The 26,115-nt window shown below is 46.0% G+C and overlaps 1 protein-coding gene across 1 annotated transcript in view; it reads right to left on the reverse strand.

Annotated features, from left to right (window-relative positions):
- Positions 1–25,489, reverse strand: part of NTRK2 (neurotrophic receptor tyrosine kinase 2) — a 252,017-nt gene extending 226,528 nt beyond the window's left edge. Inside the window, exons 1-2 of the mRNA XM_084834187.1 lie at positions 25,461–25,489; positions 24,553–25,049 (exon numbers count right to left, since the gene is read on the reverse strand). Coding sequence (XP_084690313.1) covers positions 24,553–24,797 — 245 coding nt within the window. The 5' untranslated portion in view covers positions 24,798–25,049; positions 25,461–25,489. The remainder of the gene's footprint in view (positions 1–24,552; positions 25,050–25,460) is intronic.
- Between the last annotated feature and the right edge of the window lie 626 nt (positions 25,490–26,115).

Here is a 26,115-nt window from a genome sequence, read left to right on the forward strand (position 1 = left end):
GCCTAGGTAATTTCCGATTTGGGACACATTCCTTCCGGATTGCTGCTGCTTCCACTGTCGCTTCTTTGGGTTTTTCGCAAGATCAGGTGAAGGCAGTGGGCAGATGGCGCTCCAGGGCCTTCCAGACGTATGTGCGGGGTTTGAATGCCTGATATGAAGCCTGGTTTCCAGTACTTACTATTCTTATTTCCTTAGATCGTTGGAACGGAGGCGTGCCAGTGTGGGTGCTCATATGTGTGCACAGCATGGTGTTCTGGGCCGCTCAGAGGGTTTCCATGTCGGGCTACGGATTCCAGCTTGGAATGTCCCAGTGTGCCAATGTGCAATGGCTTGGCAAATGTGGCATGTGAGTGCCTCCTTCCCACACTTTTCCACCGAGACCTGGTTGATCTTCCCCTGAAGGTTTTGGTGCTGCACTAGGGGGAATGATTGGGCTGTGTTAAAGGCAAGGACCTGATTGAGCAGGCCTTGGCCTATTTCCAGGAGATCCGACACAGTTGGCTGGGGGTAACCATTCTATGGTCTTGCTTGCTTCCAAGAATTAGGTGGAATGCACAGAATATGGGAGCTACTGAGACGGCTCAGCAGAAAGTCAACAGAGAGATAGCCTTGGGGTTATATGGACACAGTGATGGGATCATCACTCATCAGGAAATCAAATGGACAAGGAGGGAGCTCTACAGACAAGACAGTGTACTGACAGTGCATCATTGTCTGATGCAGGCAATGACATCTTTCTGTCCGATCTGCAAAGGAGTCTGTGGGAAGTTCTTCTGCGCAGGTGGGGGGGGGGGTTGACAAGCAATAGGCTTGTCACTCCCAGTGGTGGCTAGGACGGGCAAATGAGAACAAGCTTAGGGATGGTGAGCATTCAGAGGCACCTTATGGTGACAGGTGATGCCTGAGGCCTCCTGAATGGGTTTAGCAGCTCGGCAGGGGGATAAGGGTTGCCTGGGAGACCGACTCACCTCACTCACCCAGGAGCTGTGTGGCCCCAGGAGGGGGTGACACGGGAAGATCTACCTCCCCCATAAGAGGCAGTCCGGAGGGCGATGCTGACGCACCACCCCTCTGGCTGGGTATGTTTTTGCCCACAAAGGTGACAGCTAGCCGTACAGTCAGGGCCCATCCTAGGTTTCCCCTTTGCAGATAATGCAATAAATGTGGCCCAATTTGAATCCAAGCTTTGTTGTCCATATCTTCATTTCCCCGTCTCCGCTCACAAAAACTACTTACACAGAGGTCAGTGGGAGGTCTGTTAGAGTTGGGCAGGGGCAAACTGTGATGGGCCCTCTGTAGTCAGGGAGGCAACGTGTGTTCTTGTGCATACAAAGACTCACCGCCGCCACTTCTTCTCCTCCTAAAATATACTTTTCATATTGGATGTACAATATATAAGGATCTTTCCAAGAGATAAGGATGCAGAATACCACAGGCCCAATATAACCAAGAGAAACACAGTGGCCACATTTGGACATAACAATATGCCAGAACTGTCGCTATTTCAGGCTGATCGATCATTCACAATTACCATGTTTGTGAATGCTGCCTGATTGTCCCCCCTTGGCTTCTCCCACCAAGGGAAGTGGCTAAACTAACCAGAAACTAATGACGAAACAAAAGGTTCCCTTACGTCTGAACCCAGACCTTGGCTTGTTGCTCCCCCAACATACAATGAATGAGAAACCAACTTTAACCCTGGCTTCAGGCTCTGGTTTGCCAGCAGAGTCTGGATTTCAACATAACAGGAAGTTTTTACTCCCACATTAGTTTCAGGTTAGTTTAGCTGGTCTTGCTGCTGGGAAACTGGATAACATGAACGAGCATGCTGCTTGTGAACAGTAAGCCAGAATTCCCAGCAATTTGGGATTACTGTCACATCTGAATGCATCCACTGGCTTGTATTTTTATATGCATATACATTGAATGCCTATATTTTCCTACCAGAAAATAAAGAGATGCTTCCCATCTGTTTATAATTTTTAAAGATTTTACACTTCCAAATACTAGCACTGAGAATTAATCTTTCCAAAGCTAACTTATAGCACAAACGCCACAAGCAGACGTAGTTTCACTCAACCCACATATTTTGGAAGAGCTAAGAAATATTAACAAACCCATTATGCTTTAGGACCCTTTAACTTAGTTTGTGTTGAAATAATCCAAGTAAGGAATAGCTTTTAAAACTTGAAACATGGCATGTTTATGGTCTTTTCCTATGCTCCAAAACATTTGGTTAGCAGAAACATGTCTATGTAGTTCTTCTGATATAATTCATGACATTTTCCTGGACAAACAGCACTGAAGTTACACCACACTGCAATGGTGCACTCAAAAACCAATCATGTGCTAGCATGAACTACTTAGATATAAAGGAACAACACTGCAATTTGGCTGTAGTTTGATTGTTATACACAGCCTTTTATGGGAAATATATTTCCAAATACATACTCTCCACCCCAATTCCCATTCTCCAAAAATACTCAGTTATCTATAGAGCCTTAACTCATCCTGTTGAGGAAAAACATTTTGGACTTCAGGTAGATTTTCAGTTCAACTATATTTGTGCTGGCATTTGCAAAAAAAAGGACAGAATGTACCAAACCTTGAACCTGTAACAAAATAGAATACATACAGGCAGTGGTATAATGGTAAATGGATAGACTTCCATCAAGGGGAATGCATAACCATGCCCCCAAAAGATATCCCTTTTTTCTATTATTTATACTTCACAGAGCTAACACTCTGGTTAAGAACTCCAGGATAAATTACAGATACCCAAAATGAACCACTAATAAAAACTTACAATTACATTTATTGACCAGGAGTGCAGTCCTATGATTCTCAGTGCTAGTCCTATGCAGTCCTATGCATAGTTATGCATATTTACTTGGGAGTAAGCTCCAATGAACTCAGTGGTGCTTCCTTCTGACCAAAAGGTTGAACTTGTAAAACACAAAGTATCTTCAGCCACCTAAAATTCAACCTTTAGCTTTTAATTAAAGATGTAAACAATTTTGCGAAGAAGTGCTCCTATTTAAGCTACTAGCATGAAGTAAGAACTTCATCAAAGAAAAGGTGAATCCACCCTCTGCTTGTTTATTTTTCCCATTCTCTTCCTATATGCTAATCAGTCACAAACAATAGTCAAACCTGAAAGCCTCATTACTACTTCATCCATTTATTTGCCAGACCAAGGAGGGCCCATCCATTACCCTGCCGCTCTAATACATAATGTACTCACTCCCACACTGAAAAAAGCCCCAGAATTATGCTCTAATGTGTTCCCCTCCATTATGACCCAGACTTTCTGTGAGAAGAACTCAACTCATGGGTTGCTTCCACTGGAGGAATGGGGAGGTGATCACACAGAGCTCCTCACAATTGACCCCTGCCCATCTCTCATTGAATTCTGTGCAAGTTGTTTGTTACTCCTAGATAAGTATGCATAGGATTGCAGCCTTAGGGCCAAACTAGACATGACACTGTGTGGATGTAATTAACATGCACATTTTTGGTATGTAAACAGCACCTATGGGGAGCGTGGACACTCTTGAGACTGTCTGGGGTGCGGAAGGAGTTTAAAACCAAACAATCCTTCTCCCTGCTATAGTCCTGACAAAAATAGTCTCTGAAGCTGCTGCTTGCATTTCAAGATGCAAGAGCCATTTCAAGAGCCCACGGGCTCCAAATTGAGGCTTCCCTTGAAATACAAGTAGTAAGTGGCAGGGACATGGAAGTTAAACTTCGCCTTCCCACGCATCCTTACAGTGGCTGTTCAGGCTTAGCCTGAGTTTGGCCCGTAGTTTACAATGCTATTCTTATTTTTATTTTCTTAAGTACTTGGTTTTATTATAGCTTATTTATTATAGCAGAAACCTCTGCTGCTCTTGGCCAGCAGGGCAAGCAATCACCATTCGCAATTAGGCCCAAGCCACTGGCCAGGCCCCTTCCCAGCTCTGATCACGATCAGGGATGGGCAAGAACTCCATAGACTTCCATCAGATTTTGAAAGGGCTCCTCTTGAGAATCAGGTGGGGGGATCCTCCCCCATGGGTCCTGCTGCTCCACGGACCCATGGCGGGGAAGGGGTTTCCCCCACACACACCCAATTCTCATGAGGAGCCCTTTCAATACCTAATGGAAGTAAATGGAGCTTTTGCCCATAACTTCCATTAGATTTTCAGAGGGCTCCTCATGAAAACTGAGGAGGGGTGAAACTGAAGCCCCACCAAGGAATGTTATGGCAACCCAGTCCAGGAGGGGGGTTGGATTTCACCCCCCCCCTTTGGCTTTTGGAATCCCTTTTGCACAAAACAACTTCCAAAACAAAAAACGCCAAAGGGGTGTGAGGAATCCACCGCCACACCAAGGACTGTAGGGGCAAGCCAGTCCTTAGTAGGGGGTGGATTTCATTCCCCCCACCCCCAAATTTTTGGCATGGGGCACCTTCAGATTCCAATGTAATCCAATGGGAGTTAAAAGTTTCCATTGGACTGCATTTGAATCTAAAGAGGGGGAAGGGTTTAGGGGGGGAAGGAGGACTGGGATCGGGGCAGGAGTGGATGCATCCCCTCCCCTGGGGTATTAATGGGGAACTCCGTGGGAAGCGGGTGTTTCAGAGTGGGGTGGAGGAAAGCAGAGGGGCTCTGCACTAACCCACTCTGAAACACCCACTTCCCAGCAGGATCCCCCTTCATGCCAGGGTGGGGGGGAGATTCCAAGCCCCCCCACCAGGTCATTCACTCCTGCCCGGTCCCAGTCCTCCCCCCCCCAAAAAAAATACTCTTTCCCGCCAATCAGGAAAGTGTGACTTGGCAGCAGCCCAGACAGGTCTGCCGCCAGGTCCTCTGGGATGCGGGCTGGAGGACTGAGGCGAAGGGAGGGGCGAGAGGATGGAAATAAGCTATGTACAGTAGGTTATTTGACTGATCATCTCTCAGGGCCCTGTAAGCTATCGTAAATATAAGCTACTATGTGTGGCTTGTAAGCCACCATGGCTTAAAGTGACATACGAACCTGTCCTAAGTCTATCTTGCCTCACAGTGGTATTGTGAGTATAAATTAGGTGGTAGGAGAACCATAAATGCTCCCCTGAATTTCTTGAAGGATGGGCAGGATAAAGATCAGATAGATAGATAACCATATAGATATAATATTTAGCCACACTTAAGGAAAAGAAGTGATGATTAAGTGTTATGTCTGCAATAGCATCTCACTGTGCAGTTTTCTGAGACTTATCTATTTCTGCATAATGAATGTATGATGATTACTAAATCATATAATGTACGATTACTACAGCCTTTTTATTTACCTTAATGTTGATGGGTTCCATTTTCAATATTATTTTATTTGCATCATCAGTAGTTAGTCCAAGCCTGATATATTTTACAAATGAGGATAACAACCAGGGATTGATCTCTCAAAAAATATGTTTGAAGCTTATAGCTCCCAGCTTTTAACTGGGTATATTTGTTAAGAAATGAAAGCTACATGTTATTAAAGAGGGATGTTTTCCAAAAAAATAAAAGATTTTTTTCTGTACCTTCAAAATTCCTGAAAGCTTTACATCTACTGGTGTTAACCAAGTGCCTTTGCCTACAGGGAGTTAGCTATGTGATTATGGGACCAATAAAATAATCTATCAGTGTGAAAACTGGTTAGGCCACTCCGGTTCTTCTTATCAAGTCATGTCTAACCTAGCTGTAAATGTAAGAACCAATCCTTTGTTTTTTCTCCCTCATTTTAAACAGATACTACAGTGGGCCAATGACTGACAATGCAAAACAGGAACTAAATCAAATTACAAGATTGCTAATTCAACCTAATGTATATAATAAATCATTTTTGAAAATCACACAAAGAGCTCCACATGGCAACACTGTTGCAATGAGGAATGCAGATGGCCACCAGCCCATCACCAGCTCTCTAATGAGGGGGACCCCATGGATGGTGCAACACACAGGTCTTCTCTCCACTCCTGCCTCACCTTGCTTGTCATTATGACAGGCAAGTGCCATAATAACAAGCACAGCTTAAATACCTTGAGGGGTGAAGATCACAGGTCTACCTCATATATACATGCTGTAATTCTGGTATTTCACCACAAGTTTTCCTACGGATCTCAGTTTTACTTCAATATCACCAACCTTTCCCTCTGCCAGAAAACAACCACCAGAAGCAACCAATTTTGCCTTAAGGCTTGCAAGGTCTGAGGGAAGAGGTGGCAGCAGCCAGTGGTAGTGGGCGTTGGGGAGGGCGGGAAGAGACGGGGGGTTTACAACAAGGAGGTGGCAGGTGGCAGGTCCCTCTTGCCCTTCTGCAAATCTCTAGCAAAAGCTGTTTTAAGTGGGGGTCAAAGTCAATCATTTATTATGTGTTGCAGGTTGTAAACCCTGTCTTTCCTCATGCACAGAATTCTGGAAATGATCTGTTACACCTTTTCATAACAAGTTTCTATTCCCATAATCATTGAGATCTATTTTTAAATATCTCATTATTGTGAACAGGCACTAGAAGTTCAACTTTTTTACATCTTGCACAACTCTGCAGTCATGCCGTCATGCTCCACCACCTTTACCAGAACAATACACAGCACAACTAATTTGTTTCCAAGTGTGTAACCCACCTTTCTTTATAAACACAAAACAGGTTACAAGCATAAATAATAATTAAACTATAAGTAATAAATATAGCTGGACAATCAGCAACCAGAATTAAAATCATCTTATTCCATAGGAATAGCAAGCAAAGGTAATGTCAACATTTTTCTAAACATCTCTAAGAACAGTGCCTAGTTTCCCTCGAAAAGGATTTCTATAACTGTGGCACAACATAAACTTTTCTACCCCATCTTGTCACCAACATAACATCCAACCAAGTAGGTACATAGAGCAAGGCCACCCCAGATTATCTCAGAAGGTAGGGAAATACATGTGGAAGGAGGCCATTTCTATGGTATGCACATCCCAAGCCATTCGGGGTTTTAAATCTTCTAGAAGCAAGCATACCTCACATACACAGTTGACCACCTAGGAGAAAGGTGTTCTTGGCCATAGCCTCATCCTAGGCATCCAAGAATGAACCAAAATCCAAGAGTACTCCCAAAGGGGACATGTGATCACTCAAGGAACTGTCAACATGTCTTCATCTAGAACAGGCAAAACTCTCAAGCTTATGAGACCAGTCAAACACCAACTTCTCTATCTTGCCTGAATTTAGTTAAATTCCCTTCCGTTCTTGCCATACCACACTACTCTATGCCAAAAATTCTAAGTTTTTTTTAAAAAAAAGATTGAGGCATCAATCACAAAGCCATTTACCTAGGAACAGATCAAATTGAATGCAACGGGACTTACCTCTGAGTTGACATGTATAGGATTGCAATGTAAATGAACCAAAGCTACCAAGTTTATCACTATAAGAAAACGAGCAGGTATCGATTTGCATTCATACTGAGTGCATAATTTTCCTGCAGTTTACCTGAGCGCAGTTTTCATGAACCAAAATCTGTTGTAAAGAGCGGAATAGAAATAACAAATTGCAATAAAATGTTGTAGTGATTATTTTCTGCTGAAAAGAAGCCATTCTTTCTAACACACCATGCAACTCACACACGCTATCAGGTACTTCATAGGGTTAGGTCAACTCAAATTAACCCATTACAGTTTAAGGCATTCTTATCTAGAGAACCTCCAACAATTACCAATAAAGTGGCAGTACCACAAGAAACATTCTCCTAAGATAATCAGAAATCATTTTCTAGACACAGTAACTTGGTTTGCATGACACAACAACCCACCATGGCTCATCATGCTATGTGAACCCTGATCAGCCATGGTAGCTTGTTGTGGTGGGCGAACCTGGCATGGTTTCCATAGGGTGGCTTATTTTTCATGAACAAGCCACCCTGCGAATTCATGGCTTGTTGCTGGAGCATTCATGCCTATAATGTTGCATACATGGGCCCTTTATGGCTGCCAATTAGGCAACATTACCTACCTGGAAGCACCCGAGCCACCACTGTTGTGCACGATGGCAGCTCAGTAGGATGACGGGCGGCCGCGTGGCTTCGTCGGGCACTCACCATGACGAAGCTTACATGGTATCACAAACAGCGGCAGACGGTGGCAGCAGCTTGGCAAGTGCCCAGCGAATCCGGGCACAGGTGAGTCCATCCATCCCTAGGATATCGGTCCGCTTGGCTAAATAGTGGACAGGCGGTCTTGCAAGACACACACACACACACACCCAAAAATGGGGGAAAGGGTTGTGAACACGTTACTGCATTCATAGGGGCTCAGAAAATTAATTCCATTTGATTATCGGGGGGGGGGAGTTTCCCTTGGAAGCCAGCAACCCCAGTGGACAATTGTAGAAAGGCTACTGACATAGGGACAAAGGAAAAGATGAGTTCTGCCACAAAGGCACCTGGGATACATGCTGAAAGCTGGCAAGAGGACTGAGGGGGGCTGAATGGGGAAGCAAACCACAGCAAGCTGAAGAGGTGCCTGATGGTCTTTCAGGTTAGTGAGTGAACAACCAACCCATGGGAAATGCTGAGGTGAAGACAAATGGAGTAGAGGATACTCCTTGGAAAAGGGTGACAGTTAGGAGAAGAAGGATCAGACGCCACTCCGCACCAGTGGAAGCAGTGGAGCTGTGGAACCGATTCCAGGTACTTGAGGATGAGACTGGAGGACAGCCTGCAGAGGAAGAATCACAGGGGAACCTACATGAGAGTGAGCAAGAGGCTGAAAGTCAGTCAAACAGAGGCAGTGAAACCCAGGCCTACAACAACAAGAAGAGAAGAGTGGTAGTAGTGGGAGACTCCTTGCTGCGTGGGATCGAGAGCCAAGTATGTCGTGAAGACCCGTGGACTCACCAGGTATGTTGTCTCCTGGAAGGATGGATTAGAGATGTGACTGAAAGGTTGCCTGCACTCATGAAGCCCACTGACAGGTATCCCTTTCTTCTCATCCATGTGGAAACAAATGATGCCGCCAAGCAGAGCTACGAAGAGATCACGTCAGACTTTGAAGCTCTGGGGAGGAAACTCAAGAACTTTGGGGTCCAGATAGTTTTCTCATCCATCCTTCCAGTAGTTAGAAGAGGGATAAACAGGGAACGAAAAATACTCCAGGTGAATGACTGGCTATGAAGGTGGTGCCGACGAGAGAGATTTGGATTCTGGGACCATGGCCTATACTTCCTGGAAGAAGGGCTGTTGGCAAGGGACGGGTTGCACCTCACAAAGGCTGGGAAGAATGTGTTTGGCCACAGCATGAAGAACTTCATCAGGAGGGCTTTAAACTGAATCCTATGGGGAAGGGAGATGTAATGTTGGAGGTAACAATGGACATAGGCGCATGCACTGCAACAGAGAGAACAGCTCTCATAGCGCCTAATAATAGTCTCCAGACACATGTAGGAAGAAAGCCAGACAATGAAGCACATGGTCTTCGTTGTCTATATACTAATGCCCAGAGTATGGGAAACAAACAGAACGAACTTGAACTCTTAATACAAGAGGGAAATAATGACTTGACAGGTATAACTGAGACTTGGTGGGATGACTCTCATGACTGGAATACAGCAACTGAAGGATATAACTTGTTCAAAAAGAACAGGAGGAACAGAAAGGGAGGTGGGGTTGCACTGTATGTGAAAAATACATATCTCTGCACAGGAATACAGGAGGATGAGCTTGGTAGCCCGAACGAGAGCATCTGGATCAAAATAAATGGACCAAAGAATAAAAGGAACCTGGTGGTCGGAGTCTACTACCGACCACCCAATCAAGGAGAAGACGAGGATGAAACTTTTGAAAAGCAAATAGCCAATGTTTTAAGGAAGCATGATGTAGTAGTAATGGGGGACTTCAATTTCCCCGATATTTTTTGGGAGACAAATTCTGCAAAACATGGCCCCTTAGGAAATTCCTGACTTGTGTGGCGGATAACTTTCTCCTACAGAAAGTAGAGGAAGGAACTAGAGGATCGGCTATCCTTGACTTGATCCTAACCAAGAGAGATGACTTAGTGGATAAAGTAGCAGTTACAGGAACTCTGGGGGAAAGCAACCATGTTGTACTTGAGTTCTTGGTTCTAAGGGAAGCAAAAGCAGAGTGTAGTCAAACGTGTACCCTGGATTTTAGGAAAGCTGATTTTAATAAACTCAGAACAATGATCAGTAAGGTCCCATTGCAAATGACGCTAATGAGAAAAGGAATCCAAGATGGGTGGGAGCTTTTAAAAAAGGAAATTCTCAAGGCACAATTACAAACAATTCCAACAAAAAGAAAAGGTGGAAGACTACAGAAGAAGCCAATGTGGCTTCACAAAAAGCTTAGGGATGACCTGAAAACAAAAAAGGACACATATAGGAAGTGCACCCCTTCATGGATCACTGCCTTGTTGTGGCGAAGGGGCTTGCGTAACTCAATGAAGCCATAAGCTATGCCGTGCAGGGCCACCGAAGACGGACAGGTCATGGCAGAGAGTTCTGACAAAATGTGGTCCACTGGAGAAGGAAATGGCAACCCACTCCAGTATTCTTGCCAAGAAAACCCCATGGAACGTATCACAAGGCTAAAAGATATGACGCCAGAAGATGAGCCCCTCAGGTCGGAAGGTGTCCAATATGCTACTGGGGAAGAGCAGAGGGTATTTCCAAGTAGCGCCAGAAAGAGTGAAGCGGCTGGGCCAAACCCGAAAGGACACTCAGCTGTGGATGTGTCTGGTGGTGAAAAGAAAATCCGATGCTGTAAAGAACAATATTGTTTAGGAACCTGGAATGTCAGATCAATGAATCAAGGTAAGCTGGAGGTGGTCAAACATGAGATGGCAAGACTGAACATCGACATCTTGGGAATCAGCGAACTCAAATGGACAGGCATGGGCGAATTTAATTCAGGTGACTATCATATCTACTACTGTGGGCAAGAATCCCTTAGAAGAAATGGAGTAGCACTCATAGTCAACAAAAGGGTGGGAAAAGCAGTACTGGGGTACAATCTTAAAAATGATAGAATGATCTCAGTACGAATCCAAGGCAAACCATTCAACATCACAGTAATTCAAGTCTATGCCCCAACCACTGAGGCCGAAGAAGCTGAGGTTGATCGGTTCTATGAAGACCTACAACACCTTCTAGAACTAACACCAAAAAAAGATGTCCTCTTCATCATAGGGGATTGGAATGCTAAAGTAGGAAGTCAAGAAATCACCGGGATAACAGGCAGGCATGGCCTTGGTGTACAAAATGAAGCAGGACAAAAGCTAATAGAGTTTTGCCAAGAGAACATGCTGATCATAGCAAACACTCTTTTCCAACAGCACAAGAGGCGACTCTACACATGGACGTCACCAGATGGTCAATATCGAAATCAGATTGATTATGTCCTTTGCAGCCAAAGATGGAGAAGCTCCATACAGTCAGTAAAAACAAGACCTGGAGCTGACTGTGGCTCAGATCATGAGCTGCTTCTTGCAAAATTTCGGCTTAAATTGAAGAACGTCGGAAAAACCACTAAACCATTCAGGTATGACCTAAATCATATCCCTGATGAATATACAGTGGAGGTGAGGAATAGATTTCAGGGATTAGACCTGATAGACAGAGTGCCTGAGGAACTATGGACGGAGGTCCGTAACATTGTTCAGGAGGCAGCAACGAAATCCATCCCAAAGAAAAAGAAATGCAAGAAAGCCAAGTGGCTGTCTGATGAGGCTTTACAAGTAGCTCACGAAAGAAGGGAAGCGAAAAGCAAGGGAGAAAGGGGAAGATATACCCAACTGAATGCAGAGTTCCAGAGAATAGCAAGGAGGGACAAGAAGGCCTTCTTAAATGAACAATGCAAAGAAATCGAGGAAAACAACAGAATGGGAAAGACTAGAGATCTCTTCAAGAAAATTGGAGATCTCAGGGGAACGTTTTGTGCAAAGACGGGCATGATCAAGGACAAAGAAGGCAGGGACCTAACAGAAGCAGATGAGATTAAGAAGAGGTGGAAAGAATACACAGAAGAACTATACAGGAAAGATCTGAATGTCCCTGATAGCCATGATAGTGCGGTCACTGAACTTGAGCCGGACATCCTCGAGAGTGAAGTCAAGTGGGCCTTAGGAAGCATTAGTAACAACAAAGCTAGCGGAGATGACAGTATTCCAGCCGAGCTATTTAAAATCCTAAAAGATGATGCTGTTAAAGTGCTGCATTCAATATGCCAACAAATCTGGAACACTCAACAGTGGCCACAAGACTGGAAAAGGTCAGTTTACATTCCAATTCCAAAGAAGGGCAGCGCCAAAGAGTGTTCAAACTACCGCACAATTGCGCTCATTTCACATGCCAGCAAGGTGATGCTCAAAATCCTACAAGCTAGGCTTCAGCAGTATGCGAACCGAGAACTACCGGAAGTACAAGTTGGGTTTAGAAGAGGCAGAGGAACTAGAGATCAAATCGCCAACATTCGCTGGATCATGGAGAAAGCAAGAGAATTCCAGAAAAACGTCTATTTCTGCTTCATTGACTACGCTAAAGCCTTTGATTGTGTGGATCACAACAAACTGTGGCAAATTCTGAAAGCGATGGGAGTACCAGACCACCTTACCTGTCTCCTGAGAAACCTGTACGAGGGTCAAGAAGCAACAGTCAGAACCAGACATGGAACAACCGACTGGTTCAAAATTGGGAAAGGAGTACGACAAGGCTGCATATTGTCACCCTGCTTATTTAACTTATATGCAGAGTACATCATGAGAAATGCCGGGTTGGATGAATCAGAGGTCGGAATTAAGATTGCTGGGAGAATTATCAACAACCTCCGATATGCAGACGATACCACCCTAATGGCAGAAAGCGAAGAGGATCTCAAGAGCCTCTTGTTGAGGGTGAAAGAGGAGAGTGCAAAAGCTGGTTTGAAACTCAACATTAAAAAAACTAAGATCATGGCATCTGGCCCCATCACTTCCTGGCATATAGAAGGGGAAGAAATGGAAGCAGTGACAGATTTTACTTTCTTGGGCTCCAAGATCACCGCAGACGGTGACTGTAGCCATGAAATTAAAAGACGCTTGCTCCTTGGGAGGAAAGCTATGGCCAACCTAGACAGCATAGTAAGAAGCAGAGACATCACCTTGCCGACAAAGGTCCGTCTAATCAAAGCTATGGTTTTCCCAGTAGTAATGTATGGCTGTGAGAGCTGGACTATAAGGAAGGCTGAGCGCCGAAGAATTGATGCTTTCGAACTGTGGTGCTGGAGAAGACTCTTACGAGTCCCCTGGACTGCAAGGAGGTCAAATCAGTCCATCCTAAAGGAAATCAACCCTGAGTGCTCATTGGAAGGACAGATAATGAAGCTGAAGCTCCAATATTTTGGCCACCTAATGCGAAGAGAAAACTCCCTGGAAAAGACCCTGATGCTGGGAAAGACTGAAGGCAAAAGGAGAAGGGGACGGCAGAGGATGAGATGGCTAGATAGCATCATGGATGCAATGAATATGAACTTGAGCACGCTCCGGGAGAGAGCGCAGGACAGGAAGGCCTGGCGTGCTATGGTCCATGGGGTCACGAAGAGTCGGACACGACTGAACGACTGAACAACAACAACAACAACAATAGGAAGTGCAAAGGCAAAGTAACAAAGGAAGAGTACAGGCAGGTAGCACAGAATTGCAGGGATAGTGTCAGGAAGGCTAAAGCTGAGAACGAGCTGAGGGTAGCGAGGGATGCTAAAAACAACAAAAAGGCTTTCTTCAGCTACGTGCATAGTAAAAGGCAGAGGAAAGAAATGGTGGTTCAGCTATTAAATAAGGATGGCAAAACGATAACAGATGACAAAGAAAAGGCAGAGGTGCTCAATTCCTACTTTGGCTCAGTCTTCTCCCAAAAGAGAGCCTATGAGCCCCCTGGCAAAGGCTGAAGGGGCAGGATTGCAACTTGAGATGAATAGGCATATGGTCAAGGAACACCTAATTACTTTGAATGAGTTCAAATCTCCAGGGCCAGATGAACTGCATCCTAGAGTCATAAAGGAACTGGCAGAAGAACTCTCAGAACCACTGAGATTTCTCTTTGAGAAATCATGGAGTACAGGGGAAGTGCCAGATGACTGGAGGAGGGCTAATGTTGTCCCTATCTTCAAAAAGGGTAAAAAGGAGGAACCTGGGAACTACAGACCAGTCAGTCTGACATCCCTGGGAAAATTCTGGAGCAGATGATAAAGCAATCCATCTGGAAGCCCCTTGAAAACAATGCAGTGATTACTCGAAGCCAACATGGATTTGTCAAAAACAAGTCCTGCCAGACAAATCTGATCTCATTTTTTGATCAAGTCACCTCCCTTGTAGACCGTGGGAATGCTGTAGACATCATATACCTCGACTTCAGCAAAGCTTTCGACAAAGTGCCCCATGATATCCTGATGAGCAAACTAGCTCGAAGTGGGCTAGATGAAACAATGATCCGGTGGATCCACAGTTGGCTACAGAATCAGACTCAAAGAGTGCTTCTCAATGGGACCTTCTCAAACTAGGGAGAAGTAACTAGTGGGGTACCGCAAGGCTCAGTCCTGGGCCCAGTGCTCTTCAACATTTTTATGAATGACTTGGAGGAAGAGGTGCAGGGAATGCTGATCAAATTTGCAGATGACACAAAATTGGGCAGGATAGCTAATACTTTGGAAGACAGAAACAAAATTCAAAGTGATCTGGATAGACTGGAGCGCTGAGCAGAAAACAGAATGACATTTAATAGGGATAAATGCCAAGTTCTGCACATAGGAAAAAGATACGTGGCTCAACAACACTACAAGTGAGAAGGATCTTGGAATTGTTCTCGATCACAAGCTGAATATGAGCCAACAATGTGATGCGGCTGCAAAAAAGGCAAATGCTATTTTGGGCTGCATTCATAGAAGCATAACTTCCAAATCCTGGGAAGTACTAGTTCGCCTCTACTCAGCACTGGTTAGGCCTCATCTGGAGTACTGAGTCCAGTTCTGGGCACCACACTTTAAGAAGGATGGAGACAAACTGGAGAGGATTCAGAGGAGGGCAACAAAGATGATCAGGGGACTGGAAACAAGGGCCTATGAAGAGAGAATGAAAGAAATGGGTATGTTTAGCCTTGAAAAGAGAAGACTGAGGGGAGATATGATAGCGCTCTTCAAGTACTTGAAAGGTTATCACGGAGAGGAAGGCCAGGATCTCTTCTTGATCATCCCAGAGTGCAGGACACGGAATAATGGGCTCAAGTTACAGGAAGCCAGATTCTGGCTGAACATCAGGAAAAACGTCCTGACTGTTATTTATTTATTATTAAATTTATTAATCGCCCATCTGGCTGGTCACCCAGCCACTCTGGGCGATGTACAACATACAATAAAACAGTTTAAAACAATAAAATTCTACAATCAAAACATTTTCTAAAATACCCTAACCCACCCCAAATGCCTGCCTGAACAACCATGTTTTTAATGCACAACGGAAGCTCATTAAAGAGGGGGCGTGACGGAGTTCCCTAGGGAGGGAGTTCCACAGAGTGGGGGCCACCACAGAAAAGGCCCTCTCCCTCGTCCCCACCAGTCTAGCTGTCCTGGCTGATGGGACAGAGAGAAGGCCATCCAAGGCTGATCTTGTTAAGCGGCCTGTCTGGTGCTGCTGGAAGCGCTCCTTAAGATAGGCTGGGCTGGAACCATATAGGGTTTTAAAGGTCAAAACCAACACCTTGAATTTGGCCCGGAAACCAACTGGTAACCAGTGCAACTCCTTCAGCACTGGAGTGATGTGATCTCGCCGGCGGCTGCCTTTAATCAGGCGAGCCGCCGCATTCTGTACCAGCTGCAGTTTCCGAACCGTCTTCAAGGGTAACCCCACGTACAGCCCATTACAGTAGTCTAAACGAGAGGAGACCAGGGCATGTACTACTAGGGGTGCACGAAAGCCACTTACCTGGTCTCACAGCTTGTTTGCGGTGTGGGGGAGGCGCTTCGCTGCTCCCCCCGAAGTTCAGGCCGGGGGGAGGAGGCTTCCCGCCTCGCCGAAATTCAGGCCGGGGGGGAGGCTTCCCGCCTCGCCCGGCCGAAATTCAGGCCGGGGAGGAGGCGCCTCACCTCACCCGCCCGCGAAATAAAAAGTTAAAACAAAAACAAAAACGCCCCCGTGATAGGCTACGTGACGATTAACGTAGCCTATCACGGCTAGATCTGCAAAGTCAGCCGTGATAGGCTACGTTAATCGTCACGTAGCCTATCAGGGGTGACTTTAAAAAAAAAAAAGCACGTACGCAAATGGCGGCCCCCGTAGGGAGCCGCCATTCGCGTTCCTTATTTGGTCGCTGTAGTCTACGTAAATCTTTACGTAGACTACGGCGAAAATAAGGGCAACGCAAATAGCTTTACGTACAGCTTTACGTAGACGCAAAATAAGGGCAACGCAAATAGCTTTACGTTGTACAGCTTTACGTAGACTACAGCGACCAAATAAGGAACGTGAATGGCGGCTCCCTATGGGGGCCGCCATTTGCGTACACGCTTTTTTTTTTTTATGTCACCCGTGATAGGCTATGTGACGATTTACGTAGCCTGATCTTTGCAGATCTAGCCTTTGCTTGACTTTGCAAATCTAGCCGTGATAGGCTACGTTAATTGTCACGTAGCCTATCACGGGGGCGTTTTTTTTTATTTTACTTTTATTGGAATGGCGGCGGCGGCAGCCGGTCAAAAGACCGGCTGCCGCCTCTGCCCCTGTCGAAGACCTGACGAACCGCCGCCGGGACCCGCCGCCGGGAGGGACATTCGGGAAAGGTAAGTCCCGTCCCGGGGGGGGGTGCGGAGAATTTCTCCCCAAAACTACTTCGGGGGGCTAAACACGTTGGCACTCGGCCCCCCGAAGTTTTGGGGAGAAATTCTCCCCCATCCCTATGTACTACCGATGGGAGCAGATGGTCGGGAAGGAAGGGGCGCAGCCGCCGTATCAGATGGAGTTGATACAGCGCTGTCCGGCTCACAGCTGACACATGAGCCTCCATGGACAGCTGGGGGTCTAAAATGACCCCCAGGCTGCGGACCTGGTCTTTCAAGGGTAGCCATACCCCATTCAACACCAGGTCAACATCCCCCAACCTACTCTTGTCTCCCACCAAAAGTACCTCGGTCTTGTCAGGGTTCAGCTTCAGCTTATTCCTCCCCATCCAGCCACTCACTGTCTCCAGACATTTGGGCAGGGATTCTACGGCCAACCTTGGTGAAGATTTGAAGGAGAGGTAGAGCTGCGTGTCATCCGCATATTGATGACACTGCACCCCAAACCTCCTGATGATAGCCCCCAGCATCTTCACATAGATGTTAAATACCATTGGGAAGAGGATGGAACCCTGTGGCACCGCACAAGTGAGTAGCCACGGGTCCAAAACCTCCTCTCCCAGTGCTACCCTCTGGTACCTGCCGGAGAGGAAGGACCGGAACCACCGCAATACGGTGTCTCCAATGCCCAACCCCTCCAGGCGGTCCAGGAGGATACCGTGGTCAACAATATCAAAAGCCGCTGAGAGGTCGAGGAGAACAAGGAAGGAGCATTCACCCCTATCCAGAGCCCTCCTCATATCATCTACCAAGGCGACCAAAACCGTTTCTGTCCCATGCCCAAGCCTGAAGCCCGACTGAAATGGGTCTAGATAATCGGTTTCTTCCAAGTGTGCCTTAAACTGCACCACCACCACCCGCTCAATCACCTTGCCCAAAAATGGCAGATTTGACACTGGGCGAAAGTTGTTCAGAACTTGAGGATCCAAGGAGGGCTTCTTTAAGAGCGGTCTTATCACTGCCTCCTTGAGGGCTGATGGCATCACTCCCTCCTCAAGGGAGGCATTCACCACCTCCCCATATCCCCTTCTTAGAGCAATACGACAATGGAACCAATGACCTAGGGAGGTGGTGGGCTCTCCCACACTGGAGATGTTCAAGACGAGGCTGGGCAGCCATCTGTCAGGGATGCTCTGACTTGGATTCCTGCATTGAACAGGGGGTTGGACTCGATGGCCTTGTAGGCCCCTTCCAACCCTACTATTCTATGATTCTATGGTGGCTGGTTCTCAGGGTGGGTTAGCGTGATGTGCGAACCTGCCCACTGAGTCTGTATAAAATGGTAATGCAAAATGATTTTAGTCCATCATGGCAATATTCCTGATTTCGTGTTGAAATTCAGCAAGTAATGTATCCTCGCCGACTAGCAAAAGCACTTCCATTCAGGGTTCCAGGCTTAGAGCTTTGCCTCATAAGTAATTATTCATGTGAGTAGGCCAAGCTATCACATTTAATAAAATAATTAATAAAGGTTTATTTACAGGATCTGGGTTTCATACCTTGTGTGGGAAGATTAATCCTGCAAGATGCTAAATGCCTCATTAAAAATGTTTTGTTCCCTCTCTTCTGGAACTTAGCTTTCCTGAATACAACACTGAGTATCATCAATCCCATATCAAAACAGGTTAAAGGCTGATAGGAGGCCATTTTACCCAGAAATTGAAAATGTAAGAGCTTTAAAAGAAAAGGCAATCTGATGTGTTATAAGGACTACAGTCTTCAGTAACTAATTAGACAACGTTGCTTCAGCATGTGCTTCTGCCCTGTTTTCTACTTGCTTTAAAACATGGCTCTCTTGAAAGTGAACAGTGGCCATTAAAAGTACATAACAAGCAAACAATTTATCATGTAGTATCTCAGACATGTACTGAGAATGTACTGGGATCAAAATGCATGTGTGATTTGCTCCTTTGCACATTTCTCCAGACTGAAGTATCTGTATGGACATGACCACAATATGCACCTTGATATCAATTACATTTCTATCAAATTTATCTGGGTCTGTTCAGATGTTACTCACTGGGGACAAAGTGCAACCTGCTAGGAGTCTCAGGCTCACATATGTGCTTCCCCTGCCATCTCACCAAAGGGAAAAAGCAGCATCTATCTGGTCTAGGCTGTCCTCACCACAGGTTGGACCAGAGGGATCACAACTACAGCCTCAGCAGAACTTTCTGTGGATGCTAACAGCGGCCACTAAATTAAAAGAAGCAGATGAAAGACTGAGTATTCTTTCCACTATATTACACCAGCAGCATAATACAGTATGTTACACAAACATGGAAGAGACCCAAGATATTAACAGGACAAAGATTCACAGGAGTACAAGCCAAATCTCTCTCTCAGCACAAGCTTACAAAAGTTGCTAAATAATTTATTATTTAAATTGCGTGATGTGCCTTATTTATTAACAGGTCTGGTTTATATAACCACATTACAAATTTGTTTTGTGGTTTTTAGATATACATAATACACACCTACACAATCTGGTTTTTTCAATGCTATCGCAGAAGAATTGAAAAGTTGCCTACTTTTTTTGTTGACATAGTATACATATCCTTAAATAGAGCAATTAATTCCAAACTTTGGTTGTATGAATAAATTACTGCAGTAGTCGTTTGACACAAGAATAGCTAAACTTAGCTACAATACACTCTAGTATGTAAGGAAATGGTTTGATAGGATAAGCTATAGACATCACACAGATTTTTGCAATTGCACATTTTAGTACAAGAGGAAGTGTTAACCAAGAACTCTAAGAGGCTCACTGGCCATCTTGTTAGTATTTTAGCTCTAGAAATTCTGCCCTGAAAAAAAAAAATTGTTTCAGAATGCCTGTAGTGTTGATTCTATATTCTCTCTCTCTCTCTCAGAACTCTTTGTTAGTTCTCTTTTACTTGTTCCTCAGCTCATCGTATGGGCAGTAGCTACGCAGGCCCGTGTTAAATTTTCCAGAACAGTGTATTTCTGCAAAGATCAGGCTATTTGTGTAACCAATAACCTGCAACAATCATGTCAGAAGTAGATTATGGTCCATTATTGAACAGTAACAATTGCCAGTGTGTATACGTACACAGAAGCTTTTCAAGCCCATGCCAGGACCCCAAGGGATAGGATCAAACACAATTTCATTATAAGCATAGGTTTGTAAGAACATGTCTCTTGTATTCATTAAATCAGACAAGCGAGTTGGTGAATAACTTGCTAAAAAAGAATTTCTTTTTTAAAATATAATTCTGCAAAGCCCTCCTGCTTTTATGACTACATCCAACCATAGTCATTACATATTTCAGAAGGGAAAAACTCCTTCCTCTCCCTAACTGGTTCTACCAGCCCAACCCCAAACCAAACAAAGTCAGTGGGAGCTTAGCTTTCCACTCAGGAGTGGGTCTGGATGACACACTGTGGTTCATCGCGGGTTATTTAACCCATGATGAGCCATGGTTCCTGTGGGCACCAGGTTGTATATACAACCCCTCCTCAGGGGTTGTCATGTCGTACAAACCTGGCAAGCATGGGTTATGCAATTCTTAAACAAGGCCTCACATAATCCTAAAACAGACAATGGGTTATGTGAGGGTTATTTAACCCTCACATAACCTATGCTCGCCAGGTTCGCATGACACAACAACCTCCAAGCGGGAGTTGCATATTCAAAATGGCAGTCGCACACACCCTGCAGCCTCACCGTGTGTTAAATAACCCTGGCGGGCTGTCATGTCATACAAATAGCCCCAATAAGTTTGCAGTCAGTTCTGTGAGGTAGGGAAAATCTTAACTTTTGGTACTCAAAATGCTGTAGCACGTTCACACTATGTAGGATCTCAGAATCTGCACATTTACAACTGATTACCTTTCAACACTTATTCTGAGGTGAACTAAAACTACTCTGCCCCACCTGTGGCTGGCAACTCCATCCACCCCATTTTGCCTTGTACCATACCACCATAGGTACTACAGAAGAAGCATGAACTGCTCCGTGTTACATAAGAAGCATGAAATGCTCTGTGTTACATAATAGATCCCTTTCAAGAACCCAATGCTATAGAACTTAAAATGCCCACTCCAGTATCAATTCTTGAATTTTCCCCAAAGCCACCAAATAATGGCTTGCAACCTAAATCAGTTTAGATCTACAAATCAGATGAAAACATGTGCAATAAAATTGCACAGAGGCTGGACAGCCATCTGTCAGGGATGCTCTGACTTAGATTTCTGCATTGAGCACGGGGTTGGACTCGATGGCCTTGTACGCCTCTTCCAAGTCCAACCCTACTATTCTATGATTCTATGAAAATATGACATCATCCCAAACATTTTTAAAAGAAAAATAATATCACTATAAACAAAGACCCTCACATGTTACATATGAAACTCTACTAGTTTATAATTACAATATGAGTGGCAGATAAGATATTGAATAAAAAAACAGAATCTATTGTGTTTCAACTAATGACATACCAGGTGAGCATTCAATTATATGTTTTTACTCTGTGTAGTTTTCAAAGCAACATACCTATTGCTTATTTAGTTAAGGTACAGTTGCCACACATATATTGTACAAAGAACTAAACCAATTGTTAATTAACGCTGAGTATTAATGAACAGCCTTGGCCTGTTCATCTTTTAAGGTCAAGGCTCATTTCAGTACATATCTTAAAATTATGCAATAGGATCTCTTGGGAAATCATCCATCTTTCTATGAGAAAACCAAGCACGCAAAGTAATTGGAAAAAGAACAGTTAACTAGACTAGGTATCAAAATCAAATGAGTAAGTAGTGGTAGCAAGGAAAAAGAGATAATGATAAATACTGCTAGCAAATCTCAGAAATGCAAAAGAAAATAAATCTAACTTTACAAATTATTTTACAGTTTCATTTCAAATTAGATTTAAAAAGTCAGGGCAAACAAGAGGATAATTTTCAATAAGGATGCTGGATAGGATCTGTGAAAGCATTTTGTCAAATCAATGTCACTTATCTTGACAATGAACTTAAACACATTAAAACAAACAGTCACTATCACTCCCTGAAATGTGCACTTTCTATTATCAAGCAAGGACGACAGAGGCCCTTCTAATGATGTCCAAGGAAACAAGTCTTTCTGCCATGCACAGGAACTGGCAAACGCTGCAGAATAACTACAATAAACAGCATAAAGGCAGTTCAGAACAACCTAGCGTGAGACACCTCATGTAATTTATTTTTCAACTTTAAAAAAATGCAACGGAAACACCTGAAATCCTTTTTAAATGTGAAACTTGTACGCTAAACATTCTGCAAGTAACAATGCAGCAAAAGCAGGTATATGAACAAGATGTCTTTCGGGATCTTGTAGACCTCCTGCTTTCATGACTACATCCAACCATAATTAGCTACCTGTTTCAGAAGGAATGAGGCCTAGGTTGAGAAAACAGTATTATGTTCCGAAGGAGAAGTTAATTACCTTGAGTTATAATTTACAGTCTTAACAGCAATTAAAATAATCCAGGGGCTATCATCTTTAAGATGGGCTCATTTTGTTAGGACATAGCCGTCATAAGGCTAGTGCAATGGTTTAAGCCAGGGCTTTCCAAGTGTTCTGAACTCGGGGGGCCCTTTCAACTTTTATGTTCTTGACACTCTTGCCCCCACCCCACCTCACCCTACACAGCACCAACTCTCTTTTCTGCAAATGAGCATGTGAAGATTCTTGCCTGCCATCATGGGCATGTGTGCAAGGATTGTAGACAAAGTACTAATCTGACTACTACATTAGACGAGGAAAAGAACATCTCTGATCCCTTCTTCAAACCAAATATGAAGAAATATTGTTAGAATAACACCGCAGCTTTTCTTGAGCTCCTTCAGCTCATCAGATTGAACTGAAGGTAGTCAACCCACAAATCCAATATAGATCATTGAAGGTCCTCTTCCAGTGGGCATTCTACCTACCTACATCTTGATGGTGGGATAGCATTGCTCCACCAACTGTCCTATGCCCCCCAGAGTTTTTGGACATAGGACGTAATCTATCAAAGAAAAGGGGAGGCAAACAACTATTTATTCACAGGTATTACCCAATTCTTCGTATACTTTATACAGACGAATGTGCAACAGAAGCTGAAAACACACACTTATTAACAAGTGAGGACAAAGGGATGTATCCAATGTTAGTTTCGCTTAAGTACCATTCATTTCAACGAGTCTACTCCAAGTTGGAATAACACTGACTACAACACAGTAGATACAATTCATACTAGTAAAAGAAACACGAAAACTGGTAAAATCTGGAAGAAGGAAATAAATCCCATCCACCGTCCCTATCTGTACAAAATAAACATAAATACAAACCAAATGGCTTTTATTCTTTTACTATTAGATTATTTTTTGCATGCCACACAATATAAATACAAACAAACCAAATGACTATTACTATTTTACTATAAACTATTTTGCCTGCTTGCCACACACAGCTTGCCTATATGACCTTATTTGCCTTGTTTTCTGTTATTTACAGAACTGTAGTATTTTGTGAAAGGCCACTAATAAGCAGGAATGTAAAAGTTATCCAGTCTCTCCCTAGCAAAGTCTGGTTTGTAACTAAACACTAGCTTTGTACTAAAACGAACACCAATCTATTTGCTTTATTGCTTTATCATCCAGTTTATTCCCAGGAAATTGTGCTGTGGCCAATTAAGATTTATAAGCTAAATGCTTTCAAAACTATATCTCAGGGAAAGTCAGATCTAAATTAGATCAACCCAGGCTTTTAGGCTTCCAGCTAGTTGCCTTTTGAGCAAGTGCATTGCTATACAGAGACCATCTCCTCTTACACATCCTTTCCAAAACATCTCTAGACAGTTTCCTTAAGCAAAATCTTCTTAGGAAGAATCTATCTGCCTCCTGCTAAGAAGCGGGGGGGGGGGGTGTTTCCAATACAGAGAAATGGATTGAAATGTCTTGGTAGAGCTGAAAGATTTGCTGAAGGGATGCCAAAAGGAATATGGTATTTTTTTAAAAAAAAAAAATCTCCTGCTAGCTCCAGAGATAAGCACCACAAGGGTGTCCTCATATCTATTAGCTACAATGGACTGTCACCAGCTCTGCTACTCTGTAGGAGAGCAGAGTAGCTGCTCTCCCTCTGGCTCGATCCTCCTTCAGGTGGCCATAAATGTTATCTGCGTCTATGTCTCATCACAGCACCAGAATGGCAACTACAAAAACCTCATGCTAGATAAGAATAGATCTACGAAGTCTGAATTCTCATGTTACGGTTTTGTGAGAAAGGTTGTGGTTGGTGTGTTGTTTTGTTTTGAAAAAGGACCATGCATAGGTCTATACTAGTGCGCTTATTACGCATCCTATGATGCAACCTTGAGGAATACTTTTTTTAAAACAAAAACAAGTTGGGCACACTGGCAATTTGCATACTGTTTAGCAGATAAACCTGGGCGTTATTTCAATAGATAAGTAAGAAACTGCCTGTCTGCACACTTAACGCATGCCAGAAGCAGGAGAAATCGTTAAAAGGAAGGTTTGATTTACCATGTACGTACGCAGATATCTGCGGAGAGGTGAAATATAAAGGCCGTCTGACGGTCGGGCTCGGTCGCAGCCTCCCCCCCGCTTGGACTTGCCCCCCGCCACCGGCGTGCTGCCCCCCACCCCGCCTCCGATCCCCAGCCCGAGCGCCGCGGCTCACTCACATGTGGGTGATTTTCTCCCGCTCGCTCCTCTTGCCGAGCTCGGGGAAGGACACGAGGCTCGCCGCGGGTTCGCTGCACCAGATCCGCTCGGGGCTGCACGCGCACGAGGCGGGGCAGGCGGAGGCGAGCAGCCCCCGCCAAGCGCCCAGGAGCAGCAGCCAGCACAAGGTCCGGGAGCCGGTCGCCGTCGCCCGAGGCGAGCCCTGCAGCCGCCGCTGCCACCACGTCCTCGGCCAGGCCCCCATGCTGCCGGCGCCCGCCCGCTGCTCGCTCGCCCGCCCGCCCGCCTCCCCGCCCTCGCGCCAAGCGCAGTCAGCCCAGCGCGGCTGCCCCGACACCGAGCCCGTCACTCGGGCATCCTCTTCTCCCCGGCGCGGGGTCCCCGGCGGCGGCCGCTGCCTCCTCCTCGCCTCACCCGGCGGCGGCGGCTACGTCTAGGCGCCGTCAGCCGCTGTAGACCCTCCTGGCGCAGCCGGGGCGAGGGAAACCTTCGGGCGCTGCAACAGAAACCGAGACGCGCCGTGAGGGCTGGCGGAGGGGCCTGCCCGGCTTCCGCGCGATGCCACCGGCGCCACGCCCCCGCCCCCTCCCGCGCCCGGGCTCCCGCCCCGCTCCCCGCCCTACCAGCAGGGGGCGCCCGCGGCGCGAGCGGAGCCGGGCCGCGGCTGCGCGAACAAGGCGCGCGCCCGCCAGTGCCCGGGCGAGGAACGACCAGCAGCAGCAGCAGCAGCAGCAGCGACGGCGCTCGCGGCGCGCGGAGCCCTGCTCTCCTCAGCCAGGTGGCCGCTGCTCCTCCCTAGGGCTGAGCCTCTTTGGAGACGCCGCCGCCCAGCCCCGCTCCTGCCGGCCACCCCACCTTGGGAAAGGGCTGCGGGCGCCTCGTCGCCCCTCGCGCACTCCTCACATACCCAGTGACACGCCGCCTCGCCTCGCCCTCCTCCTCCGCCACTCGCCGCTGCTGATAAAGCGACCCGCGCTCCTGCTCCAGCCCCAAACCCAGGGGCTGCCCCCGGCCAAATGACGTAGCGCTGACGCAAGGAGGGGTAGAAACTCCACCAAAAAAGGGGGGGGGGAATCGGTCCGAAATCCAAAACAGCAAACAAAACCCCAGCCCCGCCACGGGACGGGAGGCGTCGTCCTGGCGACGAGATGCCGATAGTCACGCAGGCATCCGGACGCCGAGGCGGAGGAGGAGCGAGGGCGCGCGTCGCCGCAGAGAAATACCCCGGAGCCTCTCTCGCGCTGGGTTCTTGAGCCCCCGGCCTCCTCGCTCGGCTGGGCTAATCAGCCGAGCGGCGTGGTCGCTGCAGCTGCTGCTGATGCCCGACGTGATCGATCCTCCTCCTCCCCGCCCCACCGCCTCCCGAAAAGACGTGCTCCGAATAGCGACGAAGCGACCTGCTCGAAACGGGTCTGGAAGAGCGGCGTTGAAGAAGAGCGGGGGCGGGGGGGAGACTCGGCGCATCTCGCGGCCGATGCGTGCTGGGGGGGCACGGAGGAGGGGGCAGAGGCAAAAGCGGGCGGCTTTTCGGCTCCTCTCGCCCTCCCGCGCGCACTCATCCC

The sequence above is a fragment of the Heloderma suspectum genome, chromosome 2 (genome assembly GCF_057233095.1).
Source record: "Heloderma suspectum isolate Gila_16-S chromosome 2, 16-S_ref, whole genome shotgun sequence".
Classification (NCBI taxonomy): domain Eukaryota; kingdom Metazoa; phylum Chordata; class Lepidosauria; order Squamata; family Helodermatidae; genus Heloderma; species Heloderma suspectum.